The sequence below is a fragment of the Tursiops truncatus genome, chromosome 18 (genome assembly GCF_011762595.2).
Source record: "Tursiops truncatus isolate mTurTru1 chromosome 18, mTurTru1.mat.Y, whole genome shotgun sequence".
NCBI classification, from domain to species: domain Eukaryota; kingdom Metazoa; phylum Chordata; class Mammalia; order Artiodactyla; family Delphinidae; genus Tursiops; species Tursiops truncatus.
The window spans coordinates 11226144-11246284 of NC_047051.1; the positions used below are offsets into that span (position 1 = coordinate 11226144).

Here is a 20141-nt window from a genome sequence, read left to right on the forward strand (position 1 = left end):
TATTATTGTCCCCTGGCCCGCATCCCCAAAGCCTACGTATTTTATCTGAGTCTTTACAAAAATGTATGCTGACCCCTAATGTATATGATACATCCAGAGACTTCAGTTTTATTCCTATTCTGAAGACAGTAAGACTGCCATAAATTTGTGATAACCTAGTTTTTAAGTGAACTAAAGTAAATCAATGAATGAATGAACTCTCACTGTTTCTGCAGTATTTTGAAGGTGTTTTTTAAAATTTTCAATTAAAATTTGTAATCTAAATACAAAAATAAGCTGTAATGGTTTAATTACATTTAAAAAAGCTTTTTTTTAGTAAATGAGCTTAATGTTATTTTAGTTTCTTGAAGATAACATTACAGTTGTTTTCATTTGTAGTGCAGTTTTAAATCAAACTCTCTGAAACATAAAGGCAAATCTTAAAATGCCCAATCAAAATAGTATGTAATACTACTGTCATACAGAGTGAAATAAGTCAGAAAGGGAAAAACAAATACTGTATGCTAACACATACATATGGAATCAAAAAAAAAAAAAAGTCAGAAGAACCTAGGGGCAAGACGGGAATAAAGATGCAGACCTACTAGAGAATGGACTTGAGGATACGGGGAGGGGAAGGGTAAGCTGGGACAAAGTGAGAGAGTGGCATGGACATATATACACTACCAAACTTAAAATAGATAGCTAGGGCTTCCCTGGTGGCGCAGTGGTTGAGAGTCCGCCTGCCGATGCAGTGGACGTGGGTTCGTGCCCCGGTCTGGGAAGATCCCACATTGCCGTGGAGCGGCTGGGCCCGTGAGCCATGGCCGCTGAGCCTGCGCATCCGGAGCCTGTGCTCCGCAACGGGAGAGGCCACAACAGTGAGAGGCCTGGGTACCGCAAAAAAAAAAAAAAAAAAAAAATAGATAGCTAGTGGGAAGCAGCCGCATAGCACAGGGAAATCAGCTCGGTGCTTTGTGACCACCTAGAGGGGTGGGACAGGGAGGGTGGGAGGGAGGGAGATGCAAGAGGGAAGAGATACAGGGACATATGTATATGTATAACTGATTCTCTTTGTTATAAAGCAGAAACTAACACACCATTGTAGAGCAATTATACTCCAATAAAGATGTTAAAAATTAAAAAAAATAGTAATACTACCTAGACACATATTAATATTAGTTGCAGCAGTAACAGTAAAAATTCAAACCATTATTGTTATTTCAGAGAATGTTTATTTAATATTGTTTTTTTTTGTTTGGTTTTAGTTTTTCAGTTTTAAGTTAGAAAGCCACAGTTTGCTAATTGTTACGTTTTTGACCTTAATAAGTTTAGATGACTTAAATGGTAACGCTGAAAGTAATTTTTTACCGTCAGGAGAATATCACAGTGATGAAACAGAGAAATAAATTTCATGTTTCAGGTAAAAAAGTAAAAGAAATGTAAAAAACATAGGAAATTGATATTATGTGGATAAAGATGTGTAAGCATTGCAGAAGTCACAAGAGATACACACTTTATAGTTATATGCTGTATCTCAGAATGCCGCATAACACAATGTGAAAGCTATACAGAGCAGAGAATTTCAAAGACACTGCCAGCTGCACACCACTGAAACTAAAGCAGGTGAAGGGTAGTGAGCATGCAAACTTTCTTTCAAGGTCTGTAGTTCTTATTCAACATTTATTATTAAAATGAAGCTATTTCAACTATTTCAGTGCCATTAATGTGTACTAATTTTGGAACTTAGAAGAGTTAAAATCATTAGAAAGTTATTTAAAAACTAAATTGTCCTGGGCAGACTTGATATTTAAAATTCAAATTATCAGAATAGTCATGTCTATTTGATGGAAATTAAATTAGCATATTTTATTATGAGGAGAAAGAGAAAAACTATATCTTAAAACTGTACTGGTGCTTGCTTCGGCAGCACATATACTAAAATTGGAACCATACAGAGAAGATTAGCATGGCCCCTGTGCAAAGGTGATATGCAAATTCGTGAAGCATTCCATATTTTTTTGTTATAAAGCAGAAACTAACACACCATTGTAAAGCAATTATACTCCAATAAAGATGTTAAAAAAAAAAAAACTGTACTGGTAAGATTACTACCGGTAGTTTGCTAGTGGGACTCATAATAACGCCACAGTTTTGTCCAATGCCATGTTATCTGTGCAATTTATTTATATCAGGTTTGTCAGGGTTATAGCATCCATACCTAAAAAAACAAATAATCTTAAATATCAAAATTAATTTTTTTGCCTATATTCTAATTTTGTCTGGGATGAAACTCACTTTCTTTCTGCAAACCTGCTCCTTCATTTATTTTCCTTTCTCACTTAAAGGTTTTATCATTCACACTTTGCTCCTTTACCCTGTCCTTTAATGTCATATTCAGTTATCCAGAGTATTTTATTGTCTTCTCCAAAATGTCTTTCAAACTGTCTCTGCTTGCATTGCTGCCGCCTTCAGCTCAGGTTTTCATCATCTCGACTAGACAGTTCCTATTCCACTGACAGAAGCGATCTTCCCAAAATAGATCGAATTCTGTCTGCCCCTGCTTAAAATCCTTCAGTGGCTTCCTGTTGCCGGTAGGAATAGGATGCCATAGATGGCTCTCTTTCCTCTCTTCCTCCATCTTCATTTCACCACCTTCCATCCTCTGCACTCCACAGTATAGCATCCCAATTCCATTTTACTAGCAATGTCATGCTTCTTTATACCTCTGATGTTTCTCTGTCACCTCGGATGACTTTCCTTTTTTCCTTTTTTTGCCTAGATAGGGTTAGCATCATCAACTCAGATGTCACACTCCCTATAAATTCTCCTCAGCAGAGCTGCTCACTACCCTTTCTGTGTGTCTAATGCTCTGTACTCTCTGTGTCCTTCCTACGATTCTGTGTCATGATTATTTGTTTATATAAACTCCCACTTTCCTCACTTCTTTTTAAACTTAGCACCTGGCGGGGTATCTGGCACATAAGACACAAGTTCAATAAATGCTTTTTGTTACCTAGCCATAAAAAGAAATGAAATTGAGTTATTTGTAGTGAGGTGGATGGACCTGGAGTCTGTCATACAGCGTGAAGTTAAGTCAGAAGGAGAAAAACAAATACTGTATGCTAACACATATATATGGAATCTAAGAAAAAAAAATGTCATGAAGAGCCTAGGGGTAGGACGGGAATAAAGACACAGACCTACTAGAGCATGGACTTGAGGATATGGGGAGGGGGAAGGGTAAGCTGTGACGAAGTGAGAGAGTGGCATGGATATATATACACTACCAAACATAGGGTGGATAGCTAGTGGGAAGCAGCAGCATAGCACAGGGAGATCAGCTCGGTGCTTTGTGACCACCTAGAAGGGTGGGAGGGAGGGAGACGCAAGAGGGAAGAGATATGGGAACATATGTATATGTATAACTGATTCACTTTGTTATAAAGCAGAAACTAACACACCATTGTAAAGCAATTATACTCCAATAAAGATGTTAAAAAAATAAATAAGTAAAAATAAATGCTTTTTGAATGGCGCTCTTGTTCTTAAAAAAACACTCTTATTTTTCCTTAAAATCTTTTTTCTTCATCAACTTATATTTATTTGTATAAATATATATCAACTATATATTTCCTCAGTTAGTGATGGTTTTTAATTCATTTAACTAAAGTTTATTGAGAATATACTCAGCACTGCCCTAGTCATAGATGTGAATGCTCTCCTCTTTTGGAAGAGGGCCCTTGCTGAAAGAAAACTTGATGTTCCTTAGAAGATGCATCCCAGCTGTAAGTATAATTCCTCTCTTGTAACCGTAACGCTTCATACGCTTCACCTCCCACCATAAGGGGCATCCTGCTAGAGATGGAATTTTTCTACACTATTTTTAAGTGTCATAATTTGATCTTCTAATTCTACAGATGCATGAAGTCAGACCCACACATTGAATCAAATGTTTCTGACGGCTGTGTATTAAAACAGCATCACAATACCTTTCAGTATTTCTTTTATTAAAGAAAGATAGTTTTATCCCAAAGGTCAAGCTTTTAACTTAATGTTCATTTTACAATTTAGTGGGATTTGATGAGGTTTTGTTGTTGGTGGTGGTTTGTTTGTTTTATTGGCAGAGGAATGTAGTTCTGAAAGTAGAAACTGACTTTTTACCCCTAGTAAGTGTAAACCCAAAAACACTGCCAGCGATTTAGTTGGGTGGCAGTTCACTCATCTGTACCCAGTATGTGTTTGCTGCCTGGATCTGGACCACCTCAAATTTGTCTACCTAATTCAACTTCTCATGTACTTGTATCTTGGCCAGTCAGACAACGTTGAACAATGTTTCAGTGTAGTTCATAGTATATTCAAAAGCTTGTACTGGACAGTTTCCTCACCACTGGAGCACCTCCTATATTTTCAGGCTTCTTTCTCTCACATGTTGACTATCTACATTCCATGGGTTCACTTTATACTGGTAAGATAGTATGGTCCACAGTATTGGACTGGTATTTCTAGTCAGAATAGTTATTCTGGTGAATATACATTTCCTGGTGAAAGTGTTCTGTTAACTGGCCAACACTTCTAACTAGCTTTTTGCTGGAGGGGCACATTTGTATCGCTTCCGTAGGGGATACTTCTTAATTGACAAGGTAAGAAAAGTCATCATGGAATAGGGATGCCATAACTGATCCTAGTGTCATTCCTCCCATTGTATAACTTACTCTATATTCTTCCTCTTAACTTTCAAAAACGTGTAATTTTCTTTCTTTCCATCTTTATCTATCTTTGAATTTTACTGTAGCGCTCCAGTCCCACTTTCACACCCCCCTGTATTCTAGTCAGCCAGTCGCCCAAGCTACAAAGGTCTTTTCAGAGTTTTTTCGTCCCCTGCTCCCTCTGTACTTTCTGCTTAAGCTTTTGGTCCCCATGTCTGACCAACATATGCTACCTTCTCCAAGAAAACTGTCAAAATCACCCAAGTTGGAATTAACCATTATGACCTTTCTCATCGTCACATGTTGCCATCCTGTTAGTGTCAAATTATTTAAGTAGTGCTGCAGCAAACACGAAATGGCCTTTCAAGTTAAATGACTTGAATTCAGGTCCCAGTTCCACCACTTACTGTATGAAACATCTTGGGCTAGTCACTGAATCCCTTCATTTTTTTATCTCTCACATGAGGTGATAATAACTAGTTCAAAGAGTTGTTAAGAGAATCCAATGAGACAGCATATATAAGTGATTTGTAAATGATAAAGCTCTATGTAGGTCTTCCTTGGTGGTGCAGTGGTTAAGAATCTGCCTGCCAGTGCAGGGGATACAGGTCCGAGCCTAGGTCCGGGAAGATCCCATGTGCCGCAGAGCAACAAAGCCCGTGTGCCACAACTACTGAGCCTGCACTGTAGAGCCCATGAGCCACAACTACCGAGCCCCCATGCCACAACTACTGAAGCCCGCGAGCCGCAACTACTAAAGCCCACGTGCCTAGAGCCCGTGCTCCGCAACAAGAGAAGCCACTGCAATGAGAAGCCCGCACACTGCAATGAAGAGTAGCCCCTGCTCACCGCAACTAGAGAAAGCCCGCACGCAGCAACGAAGACCCAGCACAGCCAAAGCTATATGTAAATGTTAGATAATCTTAGATTGGAATTAAAAGATGGAGCCCTTGGGAAGGTGTAGATAGTGTCTTATTAATCTCCTGAGTGCTAACACTATCCTTTACTCATGAGGAGATATCAAATGAGTTGGTTTGATTATGAATTTGTTGCCAGATGCAAAAAGGAAAAAAAACTCAACCTGTTTCAGACATAACAATTTTAAATATTTGCCTTGTGCATATATAGCCTGAGTATAGTATCGCTAGATAAATTTGGCTTTCTTGAGCTTATGGTTAAAGTTATACCAAACCACGTTTATTACTTGCACCTTAAATTTTCAAATATAGGTGCTTTTTTATTTAGAGAATGTGCAAGGATTAGTGTCATCAGACAATGCTTGTATTTTCAGTAGCTCTATTAAATGTCTCAATATCTCTAGATATCTTCAGTATCTCATATCTCTAATAAAAAATCTATTTGTTTTAGTAATACTTTTGTTAACACTTAGAAATAGTGTCAACCAAAATGATTATATAATTTTTGAAAGGTGATAAGTCTTCCAAAATTGCCTCTGCTTGTGTTCTCATTGTCAAATTTAGGTTTCACTTGTTTGTTTTGTTTCGTATTGTTATTTTGAGTAGGATCCATTATCATTCTGTTCATTCTAATTACATCACATTAGTAAAGGTGCAAGGGTCTATTGAGTTGAAATCACAATGGCCTTTTTCAAAGTACCTAGAGTGCTGTTTGCAAACTGCAGTTTTGCTATCCTATCATTTTGTTCTCATTTCCTTTGAACAAAGCATTGATGGAGCATTTGTTTTTCTTATGATGGAATGATAGTATGTGTTTGGAAGAAGCATGAATATTCTTGTTACACAGCAGTTTTTTAGAAGTTCATTTAAAATTAGTCTGTGAGAAATGAATATAATTGCATGTTTTTCCTAATTTGTACAAGTTATGTATTTCAAAACTCTAGTACACAGAATATGTAGTGAAAAATTCTTTATATAATCATTCATCATATAGCCTTGTAGTCTAAACATTCTTTATACAGCTTGACAGTCTAAAATCTAAATTGATATGGAGTACAGATTTTATTTATGATCCTTTTGCTGTACATAGTCCTTTGGCCTTTTATTTAGTTTTTCTTTGTCAGAATTTCAGGTGGTTGAGTAGCCAACAGGTGATAAATGTCCCATTAATCTTTCTGACTCTCTAGCTCCTGAGCATGAGAATTGCTGATCAGTTGCAACAATTGTCTCTTAGATGAGCTTTTCACATCTGCCTCTTATTTCATTAGTTAACTGTCTGCCCAAAGATCTGATAAAATGGAATCCTGGTGCCTTTTTACAACTTGTTTTGTAGGTCTGTACGTTAAGGATAGAGTTGTTAGCAGAATGGGCACAAAAGGGTATTTATCGACTACCTACAATAAATATACATGCTAGTGTCTGGAAGACATTTGAGACTCTTTATTGAAATCACCTTAAGAAGAAAAAATAACTGGTTTCGCTTTAGTTTGCCATTTAGCAACAACTAATGTAAGATCATGGCATTTCTTACTATACAGGGCTTTTACTGATTATATTTGTCTTCATATAAAAAGAAAAAAAAAGTTAGTCTATTAATTTAATTTAAAAAACAGTTAGGGCTTCCCTGGTGGCACAGTGGTTGAGAGTCCGCCTGCCGATGCAGGGGACAGTCCGGGAAGATCCCACATGCCCCAGAGCGGCTGGGCCCGTGAGCCATGGCCGCTGAGCCTGCGCGTCCGGAGCCTATGCTCCGCAACGGGAGAGGCCACAACAGTGAGAGGCCCGCGTACCACAAAAAATAAATAAATAATAAAAACTTAGTTAAAAATTTTAAAAAATATATTTTACATTAGCGGACATCATGATGAATATACTCTCCTCCTACCAGAGATTGTTATGAATCCTTGGTTACATCTTTCTCTATATGTTGGCACTTTAAAAATACTAACAATCATGATCAGCCTTCTTATTATGTTATACAGCAGTCATCTTTTTAATTGAAGTCTTGATGAATAATCAACATTTAAACTTTTTAAGAATATTTTCTTACCTGTAGAATTGTAATAATAATAGCACATCACAGAATATAAATGAGAATTAAATGAGTTCTTGTACATTAACACAATACCCAGCACATAATATGTGATCAATGAGTAGTAGCCATTATTACATATGTATTAATACATTTAATTCTTTTTTCTTCTGATGTCTATTCAGAGACTTTGGAAGCAGAACAATGGAATATTTTACAAGTATTTCATAATATGTTAATTGTATGTGAAATTCATTTTTCAATATTATAAAATTCATTTAACAATTGACAACCAGTGGGTAATTACCTGTTTGTAAATTATTTTAATTTTGTTTTTTGGAAGAAAATTTAGGCAGGTCTTCAATGATTACTGTTCTGTGCTCCAGGAAACAATAACATAGCAAATGTCATTGGAATAAAAAGAGTTCTAACTAGCTTATCAATTTTGATAGCTACCCCACCTTGTTTAAATATAAGAAATGCCTTGACCAAATAAATAACCCAAGCCTGAGGTCAATTTCTTTAGTATTTTTCACATCTTCTTGAATATCTGAATATTTTGAAATTAATGCTATAAAAATATGTTAATGAATGTTTCCATTCATTTCATTTTAGGAATTTTACTTTAAAGAAAGATTTTATAAGTTAAAACCTATATAATGAATTAACTTAGAATGATGATTTCTACCAGTGTAATTTCATTTTGTTTTAACCTTTCTTCCTTGTAGGCCTTGTTTGTATGAAGTCCAGCACATCTGTGGTTGAGCTTGTTATGCTGCTTTGTTCTCAGGTACGAAATCTCAATCACTTGATTACATTAAACTACATGAGGATTGTTTTGTCACTAACAAAAGAATGTATGTGAATATATATGTATATGTTTATATATTTTAAAAATTTCTATCATTTCATAGATGAAGGCAATAAATTACAGAGATGTATATTTATGTAGATGATCTTACCATGCAAATATTGATTTAGTCTCCCTTTCCCTTCCCTCCCTTTAGCTGTCTTATTATTTCCCACCTACCTAGCCTTCTGTTGTTCCCTATTTTTTAATCTCTGCAAATATATGTATATATAATTTGTTATAGATTTTTTGATATCCATCTTTACACCCCATCCTTTAAAAATGATACAGTATTATTTATAATTTTGATGTTTATTGTTAATTACATGGTTTCTTTTTCACTCTTATAGATAATGAAAACTAGAGGTTTTTTTGTTGCAGTAGCCAAAGTATAAAATATAGCTTATTAGTGAGGGGTTTTTGATACGATACCTTGCTGCTTTCCCTTTTTTAATGTAATTTGTATATTTAAATGTAAATTCTAAAAATCTACTTATACTATTTATCTTCAATAATCAGAATTAAAAATAGAATTATAATTGTTGGGTGTTGTTTTTTTAAGCAATTATGAGAAAATTATATGTAACATTTTTCTGATAACTAAAATAGGGACCTAATGGTCTTTCTTCTTGCCAGCTCTCCCAAGTCTCCTAGTGATCCCGATTTTCACATAAGTATTAAATATTTTGTAATATGAGAATAAAAAGACCTTATGTGTGTTTGTAATAAGTAGTTATTACATTATCTCTAATTTCCTCAGTAGCAAGGAAAATACATCTATACTGTTTCTAGTTACTGACCTGAGGTCTGGCTAAAACCACAACTAACTTCCAAATAAACAACAGTATGGCTTCAATTGATCCTTTAAAGCATCAGCAGAAACAAAAGAACCAAAAACTTACCCAGTAATTTTCAGTCTCCAGGTTTACTTTCTTCAAGAATATATTCATAGGGACATCATTAGGTCCATTTTCCCCTTTTCATCCAGAAAGAATATTAATAAGGAAGAAGTTAAAGAAAACAGCATTCCTGGCAAGAGTTCATCTGCAGGGCATTTGAAAATTGTTACCTAATGCCAGAGTCCTGAGTTCGAGAGACATTCTGTGAGATCTGTCTGGACCTTGTAGGTTCTTGACAATGCACATTTAAAAAAACATGGTTTTATGGGGAAAATATAGTGTAAAATTTCTTCTTCCTTAGCTCTTGGTTTCACTGCAGTTCAGAGAAATAAAGAAGAATGTAGCATTAGGGTCTAGTGTCTTTGATGGCCTCATCATCTAATCATAGGTTTAACATTACTCATTTGCTGGCTCCAGGAATTCCTGCCATTAAGGGCCCTAGAGATGAAACTTTGCCTCAGATATTGATTGAAAGGAAGAGTGAGAAATTTAAGCCCTCTATGCAGTGCACTTTCAGTGTTTCAGCAAAGCAATATTATAAACATGTCTCTCAATTTGATCTTTACGTTGAATGTTTAAAATAATTCAGTGTGCTTTAAATATTTAAGTGGTTAATTGATTAAATATACCTCATTTAAGTGACTTAAAAATGTATTTGTTTACTGAAAAAAGCTCCAGTTGTTTTATTTTCTATTAAACTGGAACTTTGCTTTCCACAAAAATGTTTTTAAAAGATAAAGAAACAAATGAGTAATCTTCCTTCGATGCAGTTCAGGTGGGAGGAGTTTACTATTCTAGTTTACAATTAGCTTATAAAAGCGTCTTTTGAAGATCATCCATTGTTCAACGGATGTATAAAACCTTGGTTTTCGAGAACACACACAAAATGGACATGTTGTCAAAGTTTCTTAAAATAGTCTGCTCTTTTCTCTACTACTCAACTTCATGATGATTTATACTGTAACCCATTAGCCAGGCCACACAGCAGCAGCAGGCTCCTGACAGTAATAATACAGTTGCTGATGCTGCGGCGGTTGCTTGGTGCAGCAGCACTGCCAGTGCCGAGTTCTCGTCTACAGACCTAACACATCCTTTTGACAGTGGAGCTGGATCCCTGTAGAATTAGCATAGTTCGGTAAGCTATCTTTGCGCCAAGGCACAGGCAATCCTGAGGAATCTTTAAAGCTGCAGAGTTTTGAGTTTTCTTCTGTTTTACAGTCAGCCCTTTGCAGGTATTGATAGCTCAATGTTCTTATGATGAGCAGTTACTAGGACTCATAAAAGAGCTGAAAATCTGAATGAGTTACTATCTTGATGAACTGCATGTATATGTTTTTCCCACAGTGGGAAATACAGCTAAGATATTATCCACACTGTGATTTAATTATTGGTTAAAATAAGTTTTCAATGCAAATGAAATTTTCTGGTTTATTTACTTGCTTAGAATATGCTTTTTCCCCCCTAAATTTGGATAGAACATGAAAGCATAGCATTTTATTTGGATAAAACAGGTAGCTAAGGGCTGAAAATGGAAAGGAAAATGTAACATTTCTCACAGCGTTAGTTTTTCTTTCATTAGATGCTTTTATTTTTATGCTTTTGATTTCGGAAATTTCATGTTAACTACTACATATTATTAAGGATATCAGCTTCTCTTTCCTTTTTATCTGAGCTCCTGAATAAACTTACTATTGCCAGTGGTTTGTGTGTAAAATATGGTCTAAATTTACATGAGATCGTATTACAAGTGTCTGAAGGTACTTGTCAAGGATAATTCAGTTCATATGGACAGTCTTTTAAACTCTAAGGGACATGCCATCCAGTCTACCCCCCAGTGGAATTTTAGGTCTCTGTGGAAAACACATTTTAAGTTTTAAGATGCTATTAGCATTATCATTATATTGCATTAATTGTTCCACAGATACACAAAACATTTTTTACCATATATGGATATTTTTCTTTTTCCTGTAGATCTTATGACATAAAGAATTAACTATTCTTCTTTCCTTTCAGTTTGTATTTAAAGTGCACTTAGTAGTATCTTTTAAAAAAAATTGGGAGTAAAATGAACTGGAGTAAAATAGTTAATATGTAGTGCTTTGAAAAATCAGTGCTTAATCAGTGAATAGTTTTCTCTGGAGTTCTTCAGTATCTCACTGTCTGCTATTGTCCTCTATCAACTTTTTTTTTTTTTTTTTTTTTAAGTTTTACAATCAGATGTGGTTGAGGTGCTTTTCATTAGTCTATATGTGCACCTAATTTTTCCATTACATTATTCTGAGTGTATTGTGTTCTTTGATGAAGAGCAGATTTAGTTTTCAAGTAAACTTTTTAAGGTACTATAATAGTTTCTAATTATTTCCAGATTTTTTTTAGGAAGTCTCCATCAGAGGTACTCCAGGAAAAATTGAGTGATGTTATCCCGTAGGATTTCTTTACGTTTTCATAAGTAAAGCTTAGCAGATGTCACTTGCATTTTTCTGTGCCTTATCTGTCAATAAAAAATGTTTTATAAATTGAGAAACTTTTATGTAAAAAAAATAATGTCTCTCAGTATTTAAGTACTTTCTGACTTGAAGCACTGATTAAGCAAATGTATGCTTAATGTATCATTTTTATTCTCAATAAAAACCCAAAAATGTATAAGTAACATAAAGTAGAAGTCAGCCTTGCAAGTCTTTTTAGGATCTGTGTATGAAGTTACTAACATGAATTATTTTGTGGTTTTGTTTGCCTTTATTCTTTTTTAAATACTTCATATACTTAAATAAAAAGGGTTCTAGTGACTTCACTGATGTGATCAAGGCCATATAACCCAGGACCTCTAAACACAGCACTTACAAAAGTACCACAACTGAAGAACAGTCTTCCTTTTTTAAAATGATTTAGCCTTTGAACTTCTAAATTTTTCATTTTTTCTCCAATTTGATACAGTTTAGTCAGATGTTGCAAAGATAAAGACATACTTTTCTTTTAATTATATTAAACCTAAGATTGAGGTACAAAGACATAGATAAGATGAATATAGAGGCCTACTAAAGAATATTTATTCATAAGTACTCAATATTTAAAGAATTTTTGGTGCTTAAAATAGGAAGATTATAAATTTAAGAAAACTACAGATGAACTACATTTTTCAAGCATCTTTGGAAATATGAAATCCTAATTATCATGGTGAAATTATGTCACATTTAATTATTTAGTGACTACCTTTTTATTTTAGCATTGTAATCTTTACTAAAAATTTATTGATACATTCTTCTATTTCTTAAAGTCTAGTGTTATCCATGAAACTTTCCTGTTTATGTACCTGAATTTGAAATCAAGGAAGAATAAAAAAGTTGTGGTTGTGGCATGATATTTTAAATTGAATATAATCAAGTGCTAACTATATGTGGTTCAGAAAATTGATCCTGTGAACTAAAAATAAGATTTTCATGGAAGGCTTTAATAAGATGGACTAAAGATGGACCCCTTGAAGTTAATAGACCTTCTACACGGCCTAAGCAGAGAAGGAGATTCAGTCTAAGCAAAGATCTGGCGAGAAATGAACCTGTTACGTGCTCAGACCAGTGACTAGCCTCATTTGGAGTGCATCAGAAATTAAGTAGCTAGACAGTATATGTATCTGGATTTATTTGTGATATAAGGAATTACCCACTTCAGGCAGTATACCTCGAGAGTATTTTCTCATATAAAATATTATAGTATGTTGATAGCCTAGAATTGAGATTGATAAGAAATTTCTAACTTGTAAATAGTGTTCAGTAGTTCATGATACCCATACAAGAGACAGCACTTTCATCCCTGTATAATGATTAGTTCATATCCAACCTGAATTATAAACAGAGAAGGAAAATGATGGATGAACAAAAGTTCTGAGTTCATCTGTGTGAAAATAGTAAAATATAAGAGAAACGACAGTCCTTTTCTCATGTTTGAATTCTCATAATTCTACCAAAATTGGGACAAAAAGAAATTGGTAAGATAATTACCAATTTCTGCAGGATAATCTTTAAGAGTGTTATAGTTTCCGTGGCACAGGAGAAGGAATGTAGTATATTCTGAGGTAAACAGATTTCCCTGAATACTGACAGACCACCTCCCTAGACTAAAGCCCCTTTCCACATTTGGCTGCAATGTCCAGCCCTTTCCTGTCTTCCCAGTTATTTTGATTGTTTGTTTTCCCCCTATTTTTATTTTTCTATATTCACATTATATAAATTCTTCAGACACATTACGACAACTTTGAAAAATAGTGAAAACAACGGTGTATATTTCATTGTCCTACCACTTGTATATTCCCTCGCTTTTTGGTGGATTTTTTCTCTTTAATCCTACATATTTCAACATACTTTATTTTATAGTAAGTTATATATAATATCTTATAATAGGTAATTTTCTTTGTCCTCTTTTTCTTCTCTTGCACATTTCCTCATGATCATTTTTTTTTCTGTGGTTTTGTTGTTGTTGTTTAAATAATTATAGACTCACAGGAAGTTGCAGAAATAGTACACAGAGTCCCATGTACCCTTTCCCCAGCCTTCTCCAATAGCACCATCTTATGTAAATGTAATACAGTATCAAGAGTAAGAAATTGATATTGGTACAGTACTTTTAACTAGGGTACAGACATCATTCAGCTTTCCCTATTCTTTGTCTGCATTCATTTGTGTGTGTATAGATCAATGCTATTTCAATCCTTATATTGATGTAACCACTACCACTATCAAAATACAAAATACGGAATTATTACTATTACTTCATATCTTCCCAATTATTTCAAACTCTTTTCTTTCATGAAGCTTTTCTGGTTTATTATTATATGATTTTAATCACTCCATCCTTCCCTTCAGCATTTGAAGTGCATGTATCTAGATAGTAAATATAGGTACCTGTTTACATGTTTTAATTGGATGCTCTCATAGGTGATAAAGTATGATTTTTTTATCCATTACATTGGAGTTTCTTTCAGAGTAAGCATCATGCCAAGTATTTCCTCCTTATCTGAAGCATTTCATTCAACCAATGGAGAAAATAAGTATTGTATAGTCTCATCAGTATATTTATTTAACATTAATTGAGATATTTTTGAATTGTAGAATTTTTTAAAACTATCCAAAAAGAAAGGCTGCTTAAGGATGACAAAGCTTTAGAGTCATTCAGGGTCACATTATGAATGTTGTTCATTTCAATTATGCTACAGATTTACACCATAACAAAATTCATTTTATGTTTCTGTTGCCAGTGAAGTCTTCCGTTTTGCTCCTCACTGTGTCCTCCACATCTTGCAGTGTCCAGCACTTAGTATAAATATTTATTAATTACTTACTGAGTTAATTCATGAGTAAAAGAAGAACACAGTCCCCAAGATGATTTGATTTATTTATTTTTGTTGTGGCAAACCAAATATAACGTAAAATGTGCCATTTTGGTCCTTTTAAGTGTACAATTCAGTGGCATTAATTACACTCACAGTGTTGTATAACCATCATCATTATTTATTTCCCAGAATTTTCAACATTCCAAACCAAAACTCTGCACCCCCTAGGCAGTAATTCTCCCGATCTCCGTTCCCAGACTCTGGTACCTCTAATCCACTTTTTCGTCTCTGTGTTTTGCCTATTCTCTATATAGCATATAAAGGGAGTCAAACAATATTTGTCCTTTTTTGTCTGGTTTGTTTTACTTAACATGTTTTCAAAGCTCTTCCATGTTGTAACATGTATCGGAACTGAATTCTTTTTTATGGTTCACCAGTATTTCATTTTATGTACAGTAGCACATTTTGTTTATTCATTAATCTTTTGATGGACAGTGGGTTGTTTCCGCCTTCTGAATATTGCGAATAATGCTGCTCTTAACATTGGACAACAAGTATCTATTTGAGTCTCTATTTTCAATTCTTTTAGGCTTATACCATCAGGTATAATGTATATAATTGAGTAGAATTGCTGAGTCATTTGGTAATTCTGTGTTTAATTTTTTGAGGAACTGACAGTTTTCCATAATGTCTGTATCATTTTACATTTCTATGAGGAATGAACAAGGGTTCCAATTTCTCCATATCCTTTCCAACATTTGTTATTTTCTCTCTCCCTCTATTTTTCTTTATTTGTTGGTTTTAAAATTATAGCCATTCTTAGTGAGCATGCATTGTGGTTTTGATTTGCATTTTCTTAATGACTAATGAAGTTGAGCATCTTTTCATATACCTATTCAAGTCCTTTCTCATTTTTAATTGGTTTTTTTGTTGTTGTGCTTGAGTTGAAGGTGTTTTCTATTTATTCTGGATATTAAACCCTTATCAAAAATATGATTTGCAAAGGTTTTCTTTGATTCTGTGGGTTATTTTCATTTGTTGATAGTGCCTTTTGATGCACAAAAGTTTTCAATTTTAACAATGTCCAGTTTATCTATTTTTGTTATTGTTACCTATGCTTTTGGTATCATGTCTTTGAACCCGTGGCCAAATCCAAGCTCATGGACATTTCCCCTATGTCTTCTTCTAATAGTTTTATGATTTTAGGCCCTAAATTTAGGCCTTTGATCCATTTTGAGTTAATTTTTATGTATGGTATGAGATAGGGATCCAACTTCATCCTTTTACAAATGGTTATCCGGTTTTCCCAGCACCATTTGTTGAAGAGACTATTCTTTTCCCATCAAATGGTCTTGGCACTCTTGTTGAAAATCAGTTGAGCATAGATGCCTACGGTGATTTTTAATGTAAAAGTAGTCCCCGCAAATTAAAAGAAAAGCAATTTTAGAATAAGTATTACAAGTTTAAATAAAATTTCCTGTTACTTCATAATTTCACTACTCAGGAGTAATAACAATTAGTCATTTAATGTGTATCCTTTCGAATTATATTTCTACACGTAAGTGCAAAATTATTTTTCTTGTTATTAGTATAAGCAAAAATTGCTGTTATAACAGCAATAGTTTACAAATTATGTTTTCCAGTTGATAGTGTAGAGCAGTGCTGTCCAATCAAAATATAATGTGAGCCACATACACCTTTAAATTTTCTAATAACCACATTTAAAAAGGTAAAAAAGAAATAGGTAAGATTAATTTTAATAATGTATTTTATTTAACCTAAATATAATTTCAACATGTATGTAATCAGTATAAAAATATTTAATGGAATATTTTACATTCCTTTTTTGGTTCTAAGCCTTTCAAATCAGGCATATATTTTATACTTAGAACACATATCAGGTCACACTAGCCACATTTCAAGTGCTTGTACTAGCTGCACATGACTAGTAGATGCTGTACTGGTCAGCACAGCTCTTTCTTCCATATATGAACATCTGTGCTTTTATTTTTTTAATGTTAATATGGTCTAAAAGTAGAACAGGGTATTCCAGAAGCCCTGAATATTGTAGGTCTTCAAGCAAAGATCAGCTAATCGTGTGTTAAAGATTCTTGCACTGGGTTAAAAAGAACAATTCCTAAGTTTCTCTCCAACACTGAAATTCTCATGCTGGCTTATATGCCTATAGCTGCATGATTATTCATGAATAAATGTAAAGTAATTTAATATAACTGCACATAGCTCTGCTTCATGATAATGTTGTACACAGGGTCTTAACATTCAAGATTTAAACTGGAAGTTCCTGCTGTTCTTAAATGGTAGCATAGATAAGTGGCATAGAATAATTTATTATTTTGCCAAGGCGTGAATTAAGATCATGTGTGCTACGAGTTTGGTATATGAGAGTGCATAAGCCAAGCAGACAACAAAGCATCAACAGCTCAATGCAACATGGTTGCTCCCTATTTATTCTTGAAAATAAGGCCGTTTTCATAATGATTTCTTGCTTCTGTGTAAGCATGGGTGGTAACCACAAAATATTGGTACTTAATAGGTCTCACAAAATACATCTTGAGAAATATTAAGTGTCTATTTTATCTTTAGATTATCTACGAACGTTTTTTGACAAGCTAAACTTGCATAGTAGTTTCGTAATACCCAACACTTTTATGATAGTTGTATACAGTTTAGAGCTCTCGATGCTAATGGTATAATTTCCCTTATATTCATATTTTACTGTATCTTATTCTTAAGTTATAAACTTTTGAGGATCACTCTCGGATACACCTATTCTTAGCTCTAGAAAAATGACATTCAAAGACCATCATCAAGAGTGATACCAACAGTACTATAAACTTAAGATAAAATAGTTGTACATCAGTCATGACTCAAAGACATAGTAAGCTCTTAAGAAATGTGTTCTGTTATATAAATGTAAATTATATTTTTCATGATAAATCATATAAATTAGAGAAAGACAGCCATTGTTATTTCATTGATTATAGACAAGTACAGGATTTTGTTTTATTGGTTTTATTTTTGTTGTTGTTGTTTTGTTTTTTCTGGCTGCACTGCGAGGCTTGCAGGACCTTAGTTCCCCAACCAGGGGTTGAACCCGGGCCCCGGAAGTGAAATCGTGGAGTCCTAACCACTGGACTGCCTGGGAATTCCCGGTTTTAAGTTTTAAAATTTCTTTTTCTTCAAAACTACATTCTAAAAACCCTATTTTAGCTTTTACTGTTTTCCTACCTATGTAGATCTTAAAATATGAAACATTTCCTCTATTTTCTTATTTAATACATTTATCATTTCCTTGATTTCTTCTGATCATTTCTAGTAGCAGGTAATAAGGAAGGAGTATCCTCTAGAACTCAATATAACTGTGTTTGTATGTTGTATATATTCATAGTTATAGAAAATGCTCTGTTTAAAAAATATATTGTAAAACAATCTAAATTATTTTTAATCATAAGTACAAACATAAATATATGTGTATGTGTATATATGTTCATAAGAATATTTGTAATAAAAAATTGTGTTAAATTTATTTATACAATTTAGCCACATACTGAGATCCTGGGAAACCTCATTGTATTTATCTTTATATGATACACCAACTCTTCTTTTAGTAATCAACTTGGTATATTTTCATGTTGTGTAATGATTCTTCTGTGGCTGACCTTCATATCGATAATCTCTTTGTACTGATCATTGATTATTCATTTCTTACATTCAGTTTTTCCTACAATGCTTTTAGTAAGATGTTCATAAAAATAAGCAATGGAAATGAAAAAATTCATACTTTGAATACGTGTATATTTTTTTTTCATTAGTTTTATTTTTTGCATACATTGAAAACACTCATCTCTGTTTTTCTCTCTGCATAGTATTTTTTACTTCAGTCCTTGTACTTATTAATTTCTCTAACATTGCAAGAATTTATAAGCATGCCAGTTATCATGAGCATTTGTTATAAATTTTTTGAGGAATATACCTACTTCTTTTAGTGGCAATTAATGATAAGTAGACATGAAGGATATAGAAAGTAAAAAATAATTCTGGAGTTCCAGAAGACTTAATATCTCAATTTAACCTCCCATTTTTACCTTGAAATACTTTCCATATTTTCAAAGAATCTGAGATGGATTAAGTCTCTGAGGACATTAAGTTGGTTTACTTAATTATACACAAAACAAAAGGGAATGAGAAGTGTGCACTGAACTGACAGAGAGGAGGAAAAACCAGTGGGGGAAAATATTATGTGCTGGGTCTGATATTTCTACTGGGTTATCTAACTGCCATAAAGTGATTGTGAAGAGAACATAGGGATTTCATTGTCATACTTCTGGAACCTATTTGTCTTCAAAGTGTTTCGTTTCAAAGGATCCTTAACTTGATATCCAATTCTTTGAAAAAGTCCTTCATCTTGAGGCAATGTTATACATCCATGTAGAAGAGTTAAAAAATTGTGACAAAACTGTCTAAAGACTTGGCAGCTGTCTGCAGGCATTCAAACCCAGTTTAGTATGTTTCCCCATGAAGATAAAAATTTGATGCCCACATTTAATTTACACCTTTTCTTATGGCTGTTCATTTTCTTCAGTAGCGGAGCCAGTGTTTGTGTGTGTGTCTGTGTGTGTGTCTGTGTCTGTGTCTGTGTGTTTTCTCAAATGGCAGAAGACTTTGGAATGATTTGTAGATAAGATTTTTAAAGATACATTTTTTCCTGTCATTGCCAAGAAATTGACTCTGTTGAAATGACGATGTTATTATTATTATCCTTTTGTATACATTCTCATGTATCCATTTGCCTTGTTTTAAGTAATTTCTCTAATTCTACATGTCAGAATTGCTAGGGAGCTACGACAGTGATTAAAGTTTCCTTTCCCTTTCCATCTATATCCCATTTCTTAACTCTCAATGTAGTTTATGCCTCAGCAACTACAGCAGACACTCAGTTCCTCCTGTGTGCTGTGTGTTTTTCTTGTCACAAAGCTTTGCGTATCTCCCCTTTCAATATTATACCTAATTATTCTTTTGAAACTTCTAGAATCAGTTACATAGTAATATGCGTTTAAGAAATACTTTTTGAAACGTGCATCAGTGTAAAGGAATATAATAACTGCATAACCTAATTCATTGCTCACATTTTTTACATGTTCATTATAAGGTAACACTTTCAGTCTTACAAAAATATCATTTATGGTTATAAAATACCATGTCAGAGCTGGAAAGGACTATAGTAATGGCCTTAGTTTAGAGATGTAGACGCTTCAGTAATTATGATGTAATTATGATGCAATAGTATACTATTTTACAAATGAGTAGAAGGAATTTAAATAATTGAACAATTTGAAGGGAAAAGTACACATCACTTCATAATAACTAAATTGCTCCATGCTGGCAAGTTAGGCACGGAGGTTTGTGTGTGT

The 20141-nt window shown here is 33.8% G+C and overlaps 1 protein-coding gene and 1 non-coding gene across 8 annotated transcripts in view; both read left to right on the plus strand.

The window, feature by feature from the left end:
• Positions 1–20141, plus strand: part of NBEA (neurobeachin) — a 623898-nt gene that overhangs the window by 281458 nt on the left and 322299 nt on the right. For all 7 annotated transcript variants that reach the window (XM_033843595.2, XM_073795053.1, XM_019936759.3 and 4 more), the window contains one exon: positions 8366–8427. In XM_033843595.2, coding sequence (XP_033699486.1) covers positions 8366–8427 — 62 coding nt within the window. The remainder of the gene's footprint in view (positions 1–8365; positions 8428–20141) is intronic.
• On the plus strand, positions 1894–2000 carry LOC117308894 (U6 spliceosomal RNA). The gene has a single exon (XR_004523146.1). It is a non-coding gene; the product is annotated as a U6 spliceosomal RNA (small nuclear RNA).